The sequence below is a fragment of the Bos mutus genome, chromosome 10, assembly GCF_027580195.1.
Source record: "Bos mutus isolate GX-2022 chromosome 10, NWIPB_WYAK_1.1, whole genome shotgun sequence".
Lineage (NCBI taxonomy): Eukaryota > Metazoa > Chordata > Mammalia > Artiodactyla > Bovidae > Bos > Bos mutus.
This window is the reverse complement of record NC_091626.1, coordinates 18409432-18424368: the sequence shown is the minus strand read 5'-3', so window position 1 is coordinate 18424368 and position 14937 is coordinate 18409432. Positions and strand designations below refer to the sequence as shown.

General features: G+C 37.0%; 1 protein-coding gene across 11 annotated transcripts in view; it reads left to right on the top strand.

The window, feature by feature from the left end:
* Positions 1 to 14937, top strand: part of MYO9A (myosin IXA) — a 257282-nt gene that overhangs the window by 47639 nt on the left and 194706 nt on the right. For all 11 annotated transcript variants that reach the window (XM_070377371.1, XM_070377369.1, XM_070377374.1 and 8 more), the window contains exon 2: positions 12628 to 13538. In XM_070377371.1, coding sequence (XP_070233472.1) covers positions 12699 to 13538 — 840 coding nt within the window. In that variant the 5' untranslated portion in view covers positions 12628 to 12698. The remainder of the gene's footprint in view (positions 1 to 12627; positions 13539 to 14937) is intronic.

Sequence of the window (14937 nt, the reverse complement as noted above, 5' to 3'; positions counted from 1 at the left end):
ACAGTTTAAAAATTATATGTATATAGCTGCTTATGTATTAGATCTAAGTCAAGATATAGAATGTTTATAAAATGCCATAAGGCTTCTTTTTGTGCCTTGCCTCCAAAACTTCTCCCCTAAAGGGAATCATACTTCTGAAGTTTATAACCATAGACTGACTTTCTCTATTTGTGAACTTTATATAAATGGGATAATTTAGAGTGTGTCATTTTGTATCTGGCTTTTTTTCCCCACTCAGTATTATCTGTGAGTTCATGTTATATCAGTAATTTGTTCTTTTTTTAATGCTGTCCTGTATTCCATTTATTACTTTTATTGTTGATGAACATTTTGATTATTTTCATTTTGGGACTTTTTTATGAATGAAGTGACAATGAACATTCTTGTACAAATCTTTTCATGGACATATTTGGCATATCCCATTGTGATTTTGATTTGCATATCTCTGATGACTAATGATATCGTGTTAGTCAACTATGACTCGCCTGGGTTGCCTGATGAGACAATAATAGTGGGCTTTGAAGTAAGTGATACAGATAGAAATAGTGAAGACTGGTTAGATTCAGGATATATTTTAAAGGCAGACCAATGTAATTATTGATGGATTGAATCTAAGGAGTTTGCTTACAGAATTCCTTAGAAGGGAGGGATTGGAAAAATGTAACTATAATGCATTAGGGTAAATTGCCTACTATAACTGAAAAACCTCCAAATATCAGTGGCTCTACTCAATAAAATTTTATTTACTTCACTATCCAATAAAAGTGGATTGGGTTGGGGCGATAGTGGGTAGTCTTCTCGTCGTGGTCACGGGGGACTCAGGGTCCTCCATTTATTGGCTCTGTGTCCCTTAGGATCTTAGAGCTTTTCTCTGGATCCTCTGGAGAAGGCAATGGCAACCCACTCCAGTACTCTTGCCTGGAAAATCCCATGGATGGAGGAGCCTGGTGGGCTGCAGTCCATGGGGTCGCTAAGAGTCGGACGTGACTGAACGTCTTCACTTTCACTTTTTACTTTGATGCATTGGAGAAGGAAATGGCAACCCACTCCAGTGTTCTTGCCTGGAGAATTCGAGGGACGGGGGAGCCTTGTGGGCTGCCGTCTATGGGGTAGCGCAGAATCGGACACGACTGAAGCGACTTAGCAGCAGCAGCAGCAGCTGGATCCTCTTCATTCTTCCAGCAAATACGGTAAGGCAGATACTTTTCTTTAGGGGCTTTTAATGGCTCAGCCTGCCCACATGTCACTGGTGTGGGACTTAATCGCAGTGTAACTAACTGCAGAAAAGGTTGGGGAATAAAGTTTAACTTTGCGCCCAGAAGAGGAAGAATTGTTGTTCAGTCACTCAGTCATGTCCAACCCCATAGACTGCAGCACTTCAGGCTTCCCTGTACATCACCATCTCTTGAAGTTTGCTGAAACTCCTGTCTATTGAGTCAGTGATCCCATCCAACCACCTCATTCTCTGTTGTCTGGTTCTCCTCATGCCTTCAATCTTTTCCAGCATCAAGGCCTTTTCCAATGAGTTGGCTTTTTACATCGGGTGGCCACAGTATTGGAGCTTCAGCATCAGTCCTTCCAATGCATATTCAGTACTGATTTCCTTTAGGATTGACTGGTTTGATCTCCTTGCAGTCCAAGGGACTCTCAGGTGTCTTCTCTAACACCACAGTTCAAAAGCATTAATTCTTTAGCACTCAGCCTTATGGTCCAACTCACATCCATATATGACTTCTGGAAAAACCATAGCTTTGACTGCACAGTCCTTTGTTGGCAAAGTAATGTCTCTGCTGTCTAGGTTTGTCGTAGCTTTTCTTTCAAGGAGCAAGCTTCTTTTAATTTCATGGCTGCAGTCACCATCTACAGTGATTCTGGAGCCCAAGGAAATAAAGTCTGTCACTGTTTGCATTGTTTCCCCATTTGTTTGCCATGAAGTGATGGGACCAGATGCCATGATCTTTGTTTCTTTAATGTTGGGTTTTAAGCCAGGTTTTTCACTCTCCTCTTTTGCCTTGATCAAGAGGCTCTTTAGTTCCTATTTGTTTTCTGCCATAAGGGTGAAAGCAATCTGCATATCTGAATTTATTGATATTTCTCCTGGCAGTCTTGATTCCAGCTCGTGTTTCATCCAGCCGATTTTACGTGATGTACTCTGCATATAAGTTAGCAAGATGACAGTATACAGCCTTGACGTACCCCTTTCCAAATTTTGACCCAGTCCATTGTTCCATGTCTGGTTGTTTCTACAGTTTTCTCAGAAGGCAGGTAATACTAGTGGACTGGTATTCCCATCTCTTTAAGAATTTTCCACAGTTTGTTGTGATCCACACAATCAAGAGCTTTAGCATAGTCAGTTAATCAGAAGTAGATGTTTTTCTGGAATTCTCTTGCTTTTTCTATGGTCCAGTGGATGTTGGCAATTTGATCTCTGGTTCCTCTGCCTTTTCTAAATCCAGCTTGAACATCAGGAAGTTCAGGTTCATGTACTATTGAAGCCTGGCTTGGAGAATTTTGAGCATTACCTTGCTAGCGTGTGAGATGAGTGCAATTGTGCAGTAATTTGAACATTCTTTGGCATTGCCTTTCTTTGGGATTGGAATGAAAACTGACCTTTTCCAGTCCTGTGACCACTGCTGAATTTTGCAATTTTGCTGGCATATTGAGTGCAGCACTTGCACAGCGTCATCTTTTAGGACTTGAAATACCTCAGCTAGAATTCCATCACATCCACTAACTTTATTTGTAGTGATGCTTCCTAAGGCCCACTTGACTTCATACTCCAGGATGTCTGGCTCTACGTGAGTGATCACACCATCATGGTTATCTGGGTCCTTAAGATCTTTTCTGTCTAGTTCTTCTGTGTATTCCTGCCACCTCTTATTAGTATCTTCTGCATCTGTTAGGTCCATACCATTTCTGTCCTTTATTCTGCCCATCTTTGCATGAAATGTTTCCCTGGTATCTCTAATTTTCTTGAAGAGATTTCTAGTCTTTCTGTTCTGTTGTTTTCCTCTATTTCTTTGCATTGATCACTGAGGAGGGCTTTCTTATCTCTCCTTCCTATTTGGAATTCTGCATTCAGATGTGTGTATCTTTCCTTTTCTCCTTTCACTTTCACTTCTCTTCTCAGCTATTTGTAAGGCCTCTTCAGACAACCATTCTGCCTTTTTGCATTTCTTTTCTTGGGGATGGTTTTGATCACCACCTCCATCCAGTGTTATAACAGCATAGGCTCACTTCATGTCTCTGAGTCACATTTTGGTAATTCTCTCAATATTTCAAACTTTCTCATTATTATTATATTTATTATGATTATCAGTGATCTTTGATGTTGCCATTGTAATTGTTCTGAGGTGCCACAAACCACACCCATATAAGACAATGAATTTAATCAGTACATGTTGTATGTGTTCTGGCTGCTCCAGGGATTGGACACTCCCCTATCTCTTTCCCTCTTCTCAGCCCTCCCTATTCCCTTAGATATGAAGTATTGAAATCATGCCAATTAATAGTTCCACAGTAGCTGGTCAGCGTTCAAGTGAAAGAAAGAGTTGCATGTCTCTCACTTTAAATCAAGAGTTAGAAATGATTCAGCTTAGCAAGCATGGCATGTCAAAAGCTGAGATAGGTTGAAAACTAAGCCTCTTGTGTCAGTTCGATGCCATTGCAAAGGAAAACTTGAAGGAAATTAAAAGTAGGTACTACAGTAAACAATGTATAAAAGAAAGTAAAATAACCTTATTGCTGACATGGAGAACATTTTAATGGTATGGACAGAAGATCAAACCAGTTACAATATTCCTTTATTTCAAAGACCAATTCAGAGCAAGGAAGGCCCCAACTCTCTTCAATTTTATATAGGCTGAAAGAGGTGAGGAAGCCACAGAAGGAAAGTTTGAAGCTAGCAGAGATTGGTTCATGAGGCTTAAGGAAAGAATCTGTCTCCGTAACATATAAGTGCAAGGTGAAGCAGCAAGTGCTGATGTTGAATTTGCACCAAGTTATTCAGAAGATCTAAGGTAATTAAGGAAGATTGCTTAAACAACAGATTTTCAGTGTAGATGAAACAACCTTCTACTGGAAGAAGATGCCATCTAGAACTTTAATAGCTAGAGAGGAGAAGTCAGTGGTTGTTTGCAAAGGTCAGGCTGTCTCTTGTTAGGGGTTAATGCAGCTGGTGACTTGAATCCTAGTGCTTATTTATTCAAAAATCGTAGGGTCCCTAAGAGTTATGGTAGATCTACTCTGCTTGTGGTCTGAAATGGAACAAACCAAGCCTGGATGCTGGTGTATTTATTTACAAGATGGTTTACTGACTATTTTAAGCCCACTGTTGAGACCTACTGCTCAGGAAAAAAAAGATTGCTTTCAGAATATTACTGTTCATTGACACAATACACCTGGTTATCCAAGAGCTCTGATAGGGATGTATGATGTTATTGTTTTTATGCTCCCTACCGAACATCCTTTCTGAAGGTCATGGATCAAAGTGTAATTGTTACTTTCAGGTCATCTTATTTAAGAAAAACTTTTCATAAGCCTATAGTTGTCATAGAGAGTGATTCTTCTGATGGTTCTAGGAAAAGTCATTTGAAAAGCTTCTGGAAAGGACTCACCATTTTAGATGCCATTGAGAACATTTGTGATTCATGAGAAGATATCAAAAATTCACAGGAGTTTGGAAAAAGCAGATTACAACCCTCCTGGCTAACTTTGAGGAATTCAGTATTTCAGTAGAGGAAGTGAATGCAGATGTGATGGAAATAGCAAGAGGATTAGAGTTGGAATCCGAAAATGCGACTGAGTTGCTGCAATTTCATGTTAAAACCTGTAGATGAGTAGGTGCTTCTTATGGATGAGCAAAGAAAATGGTTTCCTGAGGTGGAATCTACTCCTGGTGAAGATGCTGTGAAGATTACTGAAATGACAATAGAGGATTTAGATTATTACATAAACGTAGTTGATAAAGCAGCAGCAGGGCTTGAGTGCATTGACTACCAATTTTGAAAGAAGTTCTGTGGGTAAAATGCTATCAAACAGCATTGCATGCTACAGAGAAATCATTTATGAAAGGAAGAGAGTTGATGCAGCAAACTTCATTGTTGTCTTATTTTAAGAAGTTGCTGTTGTCACCCCAGCCTTCAGTCACTGCCACCCTGATGATCAGCAGCAATCTGCATTTAGGGAAGAGCCTCCACCAGCAAAAAGATTACAACTCACTGAAAGCTTTTCAGATAGCTTTTTTTTTTTAAGCAATAAAGTGTTTTTTAATTCAGGTATATACATTTTTTAGACATAATGCTATTGCACACTTAGTAGACTGTATAGTGTAAACGTAACTTTTATATATAATGGGAAAGCAAAAAATCTTTGTGACTTTCTTTATTGTAATATTTCCTTTATTCTGGTGGTCTGAAACCAAAAACTGTAATGTCTCCAAGGTATGTCTGCATGTGATTATACATTAGTATGGTAATGAGTATATTTGTTTATAGAACATTTCAATTTTAAGTACTAAGAAATGAAAAAACCTGAGTACTAGCTCTTGAATACCACTTTTCCAGAGTCATTTTTCTAACATAACTTCAAAATGTTTAATAACTCTCTCCCCATGAGTAGCATGGGGAGAGTAGCAGTACACAAGTCAGTAATGTTTTCTCAGAGGACCCTACCTTGATAGTAGAATGTTCTTTCAAAATGTACTGATGAGTCTTTTGCTTTGAAGCTGTAGCAAAGCTAGGTTTTCATTTTTAAGTTGTACATTTTCCTGATTCTGTCCTTTGAGTTCTCTTGTTACTGAGTAATAAGTTATGATCTTGCTTGCTAAACTGCATAAACAGATCCCTGTGATAAAGTACATATAAAGAGAAAGGCCACTTCTTTTTTCTTGTTGAAAAATAACTTGGGAGAACTTGATAAAAAGTAAAAGCAACAATGCTTTTTTGCAAATTAAGTTTTATTAGCATATAGCTGCAAAACACTTCATTAAAAATATTTAGTTATTCCTTTTGATCTTTTTTTTTTTAACCAAACTTCTCATTTAAAGGAAACTGTATTCCTGAACTCTGTTTCCTTCACCATAGTTTTTCCTCTGTAATTAGTCTCTTCTAACTCCGTCCAGTGAATAACATCATAAGCTTGCCTATCCTGAACCACACCCTCCTGACCACAGCAACCGTCTCACCACATTGTTTTTCTCTGTTAGCGTATACTTTTGAAGTAACTGCTTTGGGATAGGGCATAAAAAATATTAAATAATTTTCTTTATGAAAAATATAGCAGTGTCTAATTGGTATTAAGTGCCAGTAATTCTTAATATGTATAGTTTTATTTTCACAATTTGTTATTTATCCCGACATCATTATTAATCCTTTGCTGATTTGAAATATCAATTGTAAATTATATATGTATATATTTTGCTTTTTTAGCCTTAATCTCTGTTTTACAAGATAATAGTTTTATTTCCTATCTCATAGAATTTCTGTTCAATTAGAATGAAGTAATGCATATCAAATTTATTTTTGGTGAAAACTATAAAAGGAAAATTTGAAGATGTTTTTCAAAAGCGAATATTTTGGTCCATTATATATGTATGCCTTTATATACAATTTTATATTTTATATGTTTTTACTTGACATTGTATTGTTCATCCCTTGCCACGTTTCTGCATGGTTGGTATTACAAGTATTCTTCACCATTCATATCTGTTTAATTCTTCAGTTTTGATAGTGAATTTGGATGTCTCGGTGGTACTGCCTTATTTGAATTTATTTGATTACCCAAGTGGATAGCAAATAGTACGATAGTGAAGGAAGTATCCAAAAATATATTCAAATATATTTGGCTCCTGAATTTAGATTGTGAGATTTTTTTGGATATGAGAAATTTGTATAATAAGGGATACCTATATATATATTTTTTGGGGGATACCTATATTATCAAAGGATATTGTACTGAACCTACTGTAGTGGGTTCTTTTGGTCACAGAGAGTAGAAACCAAACTCGAAGTGGCTCAGGGAATAAAAAGGAATTGATTGGCACGCTTAAAAAGGCAATTCAGTGGTTGAGTTTATCAGAGACACAGCTAGATTCAGTGGCTCAGTGTTGTAAGGCCTTGCTGTGTGTTGAGTTAGTTCATTTCTTTAACTGCAGAGAGGCTTCTTCTATCCATTCAGAGAAGATGCCTGCCAACAGCTCTAGATTTATATCTTAGGTTAGCAGTCCTAGTAGGAACAATAAATGCTTCTTTCCTAATAGTTACAGCAAATTTTCAGTAGATTGTCCCAAAAAGCAGCCACTGTCGCTAAGGAGAATGGAATAAACTGGTTGGCCAGGCCTGTGTCTCGGCTAACTGGAGGATGAAGTCAGTCCATTCAAACTGTGTCAAATGGCAAGGGAGGAGGTCTTCTGAGGAAAATTATAGTACTTTGACCAGAAGAAGCTACAGAGTACTTACTGATAAACCAATAGATGTCCACACACCTATGCTGTGGTGTGTCATACGATAACTCATTTCTTCCATCACCCTTTCTTTAGTTGAAATACTACAAGGTTTCTTTTCTTTTAGTACCAAATTTGGCTTTTAGTTGCTGTTGATCTACCAAAGGTTAAAATGGGGCTCTAACAGCCTGTCTAGTGATGAAGATCAGCTAATATGCACTCTTAACATATGTTAACCTGAAGAGCTATTTCATAACCCACCATTTTACTCGTTTTTAAATTCTTCCAGAAAAAGTGTCATTTTTTTCTTTCCATAAGAGTTACCTGTCTGCCTTTGACTTAAATCTTAGTTTTGTTTACCAAAGAACCTTGGCTTATTAGACCTTCTTTTTTTTTTAAGTTTTTGGTGTCTGCTTCTCTGTTTGATTCTATTTATAATCATAAAGGTGTGTTCTCAAGCCCTCTAACAAACATTTCACTCATATGTCTTCTCCTTTCTCCTATAGCAGATATGAGAACACCTGCCAGTCTACTTACTTGCCAGTCTGTCACTTCCTGTTTAACTTATTATAGTTCTTTTCTGTTTTCTGCTTTTCAGGGTCACCACTGATATCCAGGGACTTTTGTCTCAGGTGTAAACCTAGTATTACAGTATGTAAAAGCTAAAATGGGCTTAAGAGATATTTAACTCAACTTTCTTTTTCCATTTTGCTTGAAGTTATTTTGATTATACCAACTTTCTTTTGGCTAGAATTTACATGTATAGCTTCTTTTTTTTTTTTAAACTTTAGGTTCTGTATCCTCATATTATACACTTGTGTGTATTGAAATCAGCACATAGGTGGATTTTAAACACCTGCTTTGACAATCTTTTGTTTTCATTGGCACATTCACACTTAATAATTTAGTTACTTATATTTAGTTTACTTTCTGTTTGTTCTGTCTGTTCTAAATGCCTCTGTTGCCCTCTTTTGAATAGATTATTTTTTATCATCCCATATTTTCATTCTATTAGTTGTGAAGTTATGTTTTTATCCTTTTTTTTTTAGTTGTTATCCTAGAATAGGGGTCAGCATCTTTTTCTTTTAAGGGACACATAATAAACATTTTCAGTTTTATGGACTATATTGGTCTCTGTCATAATTGTTCAGTTCTGCCAGTACAGTACAAAAGCATCCATAGGTAATAGGTAACAGTGTAAATTGTAGAGGACTAGATGTAATCAACCAGACAAATGAGCACTGGTTTGAGATCAAAAATTGGGAGAATATTTTTGTCTTTAAAGTGAGATAGTGGAAGAGGAACTGTAAGAGTGATTCATAAAAAAAATAATGAACCTATCAGGAAGATTATAAGAAAAATATTTGTAATGTGAGGGCTGTTTTTAGAATGAGAGGATGGCCACCTTAGTCAAATGCTGCAGTGTGGTGTGTTAAGATGAGGTTTGAGAAAAAACCTTTGGATTTGACAGCTTTGTGGTCATTGGTGACATCTTTCAAAAACATTGGCAGTAGCTTGCTATGTGGAAAGAGTGGTAAGGGAGTGGAAAGTGGAAATATAGACCGTCGATTCCCAAATGCTATTCTCTGGACCAGCAACAAAAGAATCGCTTTGTTTTCCCAACCTCAGAACCATTTTGAGGCTTAGAAATGTATATTTTTAAAATGTTTCCCAGATGATTCTGATAAACACTCATGGCTTGCTGTCAAGATGTATTTATGAGTGATTTTTTAAAAAACATTTTGGTGGGGAGTGTGCTGCACAGCTTGTGGGATCTTAGTTCTCCATCCAGGTATTGAACTTGGGCCCTCTGCAGTGAAAGCATGGAGTCCTAACTTCTGGACCACCAGGAAATTTATGAGTGACATTTTGAGAGAACCCCTTTTTTCTAACACAAAGAAGTGACTGTGTAACAAAAAGAGATAACTGAATTGACATAAATGGGGCTCAAAATAAGGCAAACGTTTCTATCTTGGAAAGAGAATGGAACACAGAGCAATGAGTAGGGCTTATGGCTGGGAGCTTTCAGGGAATGCAGCTGAGGTTTTGGCCTTTTTGAGATAATGCAGAAATGTCACTGGAATTGGACTAATCGTTGGTAACCACGAGTCCAGGGTAGGTGGGGCTCCTCTATTGAAAACAGTATTTCTGAGTTTGGTTCTGGGGCTGCCATACTATTCATCTTTATAGGTGAGTTATGCAGTATCCTTGGAGAAGGCAATGGCACCGACTCCAGTACTCTTCCCTGGAAAATCCCATGGACGGAGGAGCCTGGTAGGCTACAGTCCATGAGGTTGTTAAGAGTCGGACACGACTGAGCGACTTGACTTTCACTTTTCACTTTCATGCATTGGAAAAGGAAATGGCAACCCACCACAGTATTCTTGCCTGGAGAATCCCAGGGACGGGGGAGCCTGGTGGGCTGCCGTCTGTGGGGTCGCACAGAGTCGGACACGACTGAAGAGACTTAGCAGCAGCAGCATGCAGTATCCTGGAATAGTACAGGGAACAGCCTGTGTGACCATAAGGAGTAGCTTTGCTGCTTTCTGTTGCCAGAGGCCATAGTTTATATGAGGCTTTATTCCTAGGAATTCAGGAGAACACAAACATAGCTTTCCAACTAAAAACCTCCTGGCTTAAAACATAACTGTGCTGTTACTGTAGGTCAGATCTCCTTGTTTGAATAGACCAAATGTAAGAAAAATATTTATGAGATAACTGGGAAAATTAAATGTCAGTCATATTAAAAATATTAATTTAAAGGTAATAGTATTGTAATAGTATTAATAGTATTGTGGTGGTGTTAAAAAAAAGTAGTAAATAATGGGTTCTTAGTAAATGTTGGTATGAAAAACAAGTCTTCCATCAAAAAGTGTACCTATAAAGCTAAATTCTCAAACTAATTAAGTCATCTAATGCTGAGAAAAATAAAATCAACAATCATAAGAGCAATTCACTCTGATCACATTAAAATATTATTCTGAAAAATATCCAGTTATGTAGAATGTTTAAGGAGGTAAGTAAACAAGTATTATCTCTTAATTGCAAAATTTAAATTGAAAAAAGATTGGATGTATATGAAAATAAGATAATCCTTAGCAGTGAAACAATGTGATTACAAAAAACAACAACATGGTGTTTATGAATGGGAAGTCAGTAGGATGTCAGTTTTTTTCAATATTGATCTATAAAATCCATCAAAATGCCAAAAAGTTTTTTCATTGTAGTTGATAAACTGATATTTAAATTTTTTATGGTGGTACATAGTTAAACTAACATTAAAGAGGAACAAATTGAGGTGATATGCCCTCCAGATAAAAAGCTATACTAATTAAGATAGGCTTACTGTTGGTAAATAGACTAGTGAGAAAGATTACAGAGCCCAGAACAGATTGATACTTATATGGAATTAGCCACATGGCAGAGGTAGCATTATGAGTCAGTGAGGAAAGATTAGAATCTTCATTGTGGTGCTGGTTCAGTGGCTAATCTGAATTTGATTTGAAAATAATTATGAGCCCTGTCTTACAACATACATGAAAATAAGTTATGTATGCATTAAAGACTTAAATAAGGAAAGCAAAATTTTGGTCTTTTAGGAGAAAATATAGGATAATAACTTTATATCCTTAGGATAAAGGAAGATTTAGAAAAACTATACCAGGAGATAATAGTATATAGGTTTTAGAGCCAGACTGCCTGCTTCAAATCTCAACTTTATCACATTTGGTCAAGTTATGTAAAATTTATGTGTTTTCTCTTTTGTAAAAATGATGATAAAAACAATCCTCAGGGATGACTTGGGAGTTTTAAATTAAATAATTCATGTGCAATGCTTTGAAAAATGACTAGTACAAATAAACACATAATAAAAGTTAACTGCAATTGCTAATGTTGCTTATTAAAAAAGAAATAGTAACCTGTAAAGGGTTGATAAATTTATCAAAAATATAACTTCTGTACAACAGAAGGCAACATGAACAAAATAGAAGGATAAGCTACTGAATGGTAGCAGATATTTGTCACTCATTCAACTAAAAATTGAATATATGGGATATATAAAAAACTCATTCAAATTAATAATGAGAAAACAAATCAAAAAGGGGAAATTGAATAAACAATCATAGCCCCAATGGCAAATGATAGGATGTGTTACTACCCCTTCTCAGTGGTCATCAGGGAAATTCAATTTGAAGTACCGAAACAGCTTTTTACATTTCTTACATTGGCAGAAACTCCAGTCTGACAGTACTGACTTTTGGTTAGGAGGCAGAGAAACACAAGCTCTTCCTAGGTGACTGCAGTAGTCAGTTGATACAACTACTATGGAGAGCATTTTGTTAGTATCTAGTATAGTTGGAGAAGGCAATGGCACCCCACTCCAGTACTCTTGCCTGGAAAATCCCATGGTCGGAGGAGCCTGGTAGGCTGCAGTCCATGGGGCCGCTAAGAGTTGGAAACGACTGAGCGACTTCACTTTCACTTTTCACTTTCATGCATTGGAGAAGGAAATGGCAACCCACTCCAGTGTTAATGCCTGGAGAATCCCAGGGACGGGGCAGCCTGGTGGCTGCCGTCTATGGGGTCACGCAGAGTCGGACACGACTGAGGTGACTTAGCAGCAGCAGCAGTATAGTTGAAGGATTCTCTTGTTGTTTTCTTGGTTATAACTCCATCTAGTTTAATTTGTTTATCTGATCTCATCTTTTTACTGTTTTTACTTTCACGAATTTTTGCTTTGTTGGTAACACTCTTTCTTGGTTTTGCTTTATCTATAAGAGCTTTTGGATATATGATGATTAGATTTATGTGATTGTTTTGTCCATCTCAATTCAGTGTTCAGTGAGGCTCTTTTTCATATGTAAAGAAAGAAGTTGATTCTGATCCCAGGTACCTACCTCAGAAACATATGAGATAGTAGAGGACAAATTAATTATTATTTTTACTTTTGGGGTTTTGAATTACTAATATAACAAAACATTGAAAAAATTTTGGCTGCTTTAGAAGCGTCCAGGTTTGGACAATATATGAAATACTGGGATGTCAGTTAGACTGTTTTCAAGAACTGTTCCTATTCTAAGAGAAGAGTTGGGATTTTTTGTTCTAAAAGATATAATCAACATAATTGTTAAGCCTCTTTTTTGTGTAATATGACTTCTTAGTGTTTGACATCTTTTATGTTGCAGTTCTTTTGCCATGAAAATGATTTGTGCAATCCTGAACACATACCATCCATGCTGATGGGACAGGATCCAATATGAATATAAATGATGGAGGAAGACGACGCTTTGAGGATAATGAGCATACATTACGTATATATCCTGGGACAATTTCAGAAGAGACGATCTACTGTCCGATTCCTGCCAGAAAAAACTCCACGGCTGCTGAGGTGATTGACTCACTTATAAACAAGCTTCATCTTGACAAAACAAAATGTTACGTTCTAGCAGAGGTAAAAGAATTTGGTGGAGAAGAATGGATACTCAATCCAACAGACTGCCCAGTTCAGCGAATGATGTTATGGCCCCGCATGGCTCTGGAAAATCGCCTGAGTGGAGAGGACTACCGTTTTCTTCTGAGAGAAAAAAACCTCGATGGATCAATTCATTATGGTAGTCTTCAGTCATGGCTACGGGTAACAGAAGAACGTCGCAGGATGATGGAACGGGGTTTCCTTCCACAGCCTCAGCAGAAGGACTTTGACGATTTATGTAGCTTACCTGATTTGAATGAGAAAACTCTCTTAGAAAACCTACGAAATCGCTTTAAGCATGAAAAAATTTATACCTATGTTGGCAGTATTCTAATAGCTATTAACCCATTCAAGTTTCTTCCTATTTATAACCCCAAGTATGTCAAAATGTATGATAACCATCAATTGGGAAAACTTGAGCCTCACATATATGCTGTGGCTGATGTAGCTTACCATGCCATGCTTCAGCGCAAAAAGAATCAGTGCATCGTTATTTCAGGAGAGAGCGGTTCTGGAAAGACTCAAAGCACGAACTTTCTTATTCATCACCTCACTGCCCTCAGTCAGAAAGGATTTGCCAGTGGAGTGGAACAAATTATTCTTGGCGCTGGACCAGTACTTGAGGTAAGTGTATAGAAATAATTTTTCTTACTCTTAAACATATCTTAAAAAAAATTAAAATTTGTTAGATGTGAGAAAATGAAATAAAACTAAATAGAAGTATAGATATCATTTTTTAGTTACCAAGGAAAACTGGAAGATAGGAGACAGTGTGGAAGATCGAAAGATGTAACAGAGGCAGTATTTTTTCAAAGAGGAACTTTGGGCCATAGTGATGCAAAGGAAAGAGATAACTGGAGTCAGATATATCCCCCTGTAAAGGGAGATAGCAGGGGCAGGACTCCTGTGTGTAACTGACTATGGTAACGGGTAGTTGGGGAAAATATTCTTTTCAATATATTTTTGTCTTTGCAGCTTTAAAATCTGTGCCTAGGATTGAAATTCTAAGGGTTCATCTTGGAAAATATAGAGACTATGGGAAAAATTTTTTAGTTATATTTTATAAGTAATATCATCAAGGATAGAGAGGAAACAGAATACACTTTTTGTTTTAGAGCTTAAAAGAGAGTTAATATTACTTGTTTTGAAAGAGTTTTTGTGAGGTGTAATTGCACAGATTTAAAGTGTACAATTTGATAAATTTGTCGTATGTGTATACTCATTAAACCACCAACACAGTCAAGATACTAAACATATCCATTATCCCTAAAATTTTCTCGTATCCTTCTGCCATGCCTCTTTCTCACCTCTCCTTCTCCTCTTATCTACTAGAGACCTCTTACGTGCTTTCTGTCATTGTAGGTTAGTTTGTACATTTTACAGTTATATATAAATGGAATTGTGTAGTACATGCTATTTTATGTTTGACTTCTCTCACATGGTATAGTTACTTTGTGTGTGTGTCAACAATCCCTTTTGCTAAGACAGTATTCCATATTGCATTGTATGGGTTTACCACACTTTGTTCATTCATTCATATTTTGATGAACATGTAGGTTGTTTCCAGTTTTTGGTTATTATATGTAAAATAGTATGTTTTTGTGTGGACATAACCTGTTTTTTTTCTTGGGTAAATAGCTAGGAGTGGAATGACTGGATCATATCATGTATGTTTTTGTATTTTAGTTGCTAAGTCATGTCTGACTGTTTTGCCACCCCATGGACTGTGTAGCCCACCGGGCTCCTCAGTCCATAAATTTCCCAGGTAAGAATACTGGAACAAGTTGCCATTTCCTTCTCCAGGGAATGGTCCTGACCCAGGGATCGAACTGGCATCTCTTGCATTGGGAGGCAAATTCTTTACCACTGAGCCACCTGGCTAGCCTGGGTCCTATCATAGGTATATGTTTAACTTTTAAAGAAACTGCCAAACTTATGTATAAATTGTACATACTGTTTTACATTCCCACCAAGCAGTGTATACAGTTCGTGTTATTCCATATCCTTGCTAACCTTTGATACA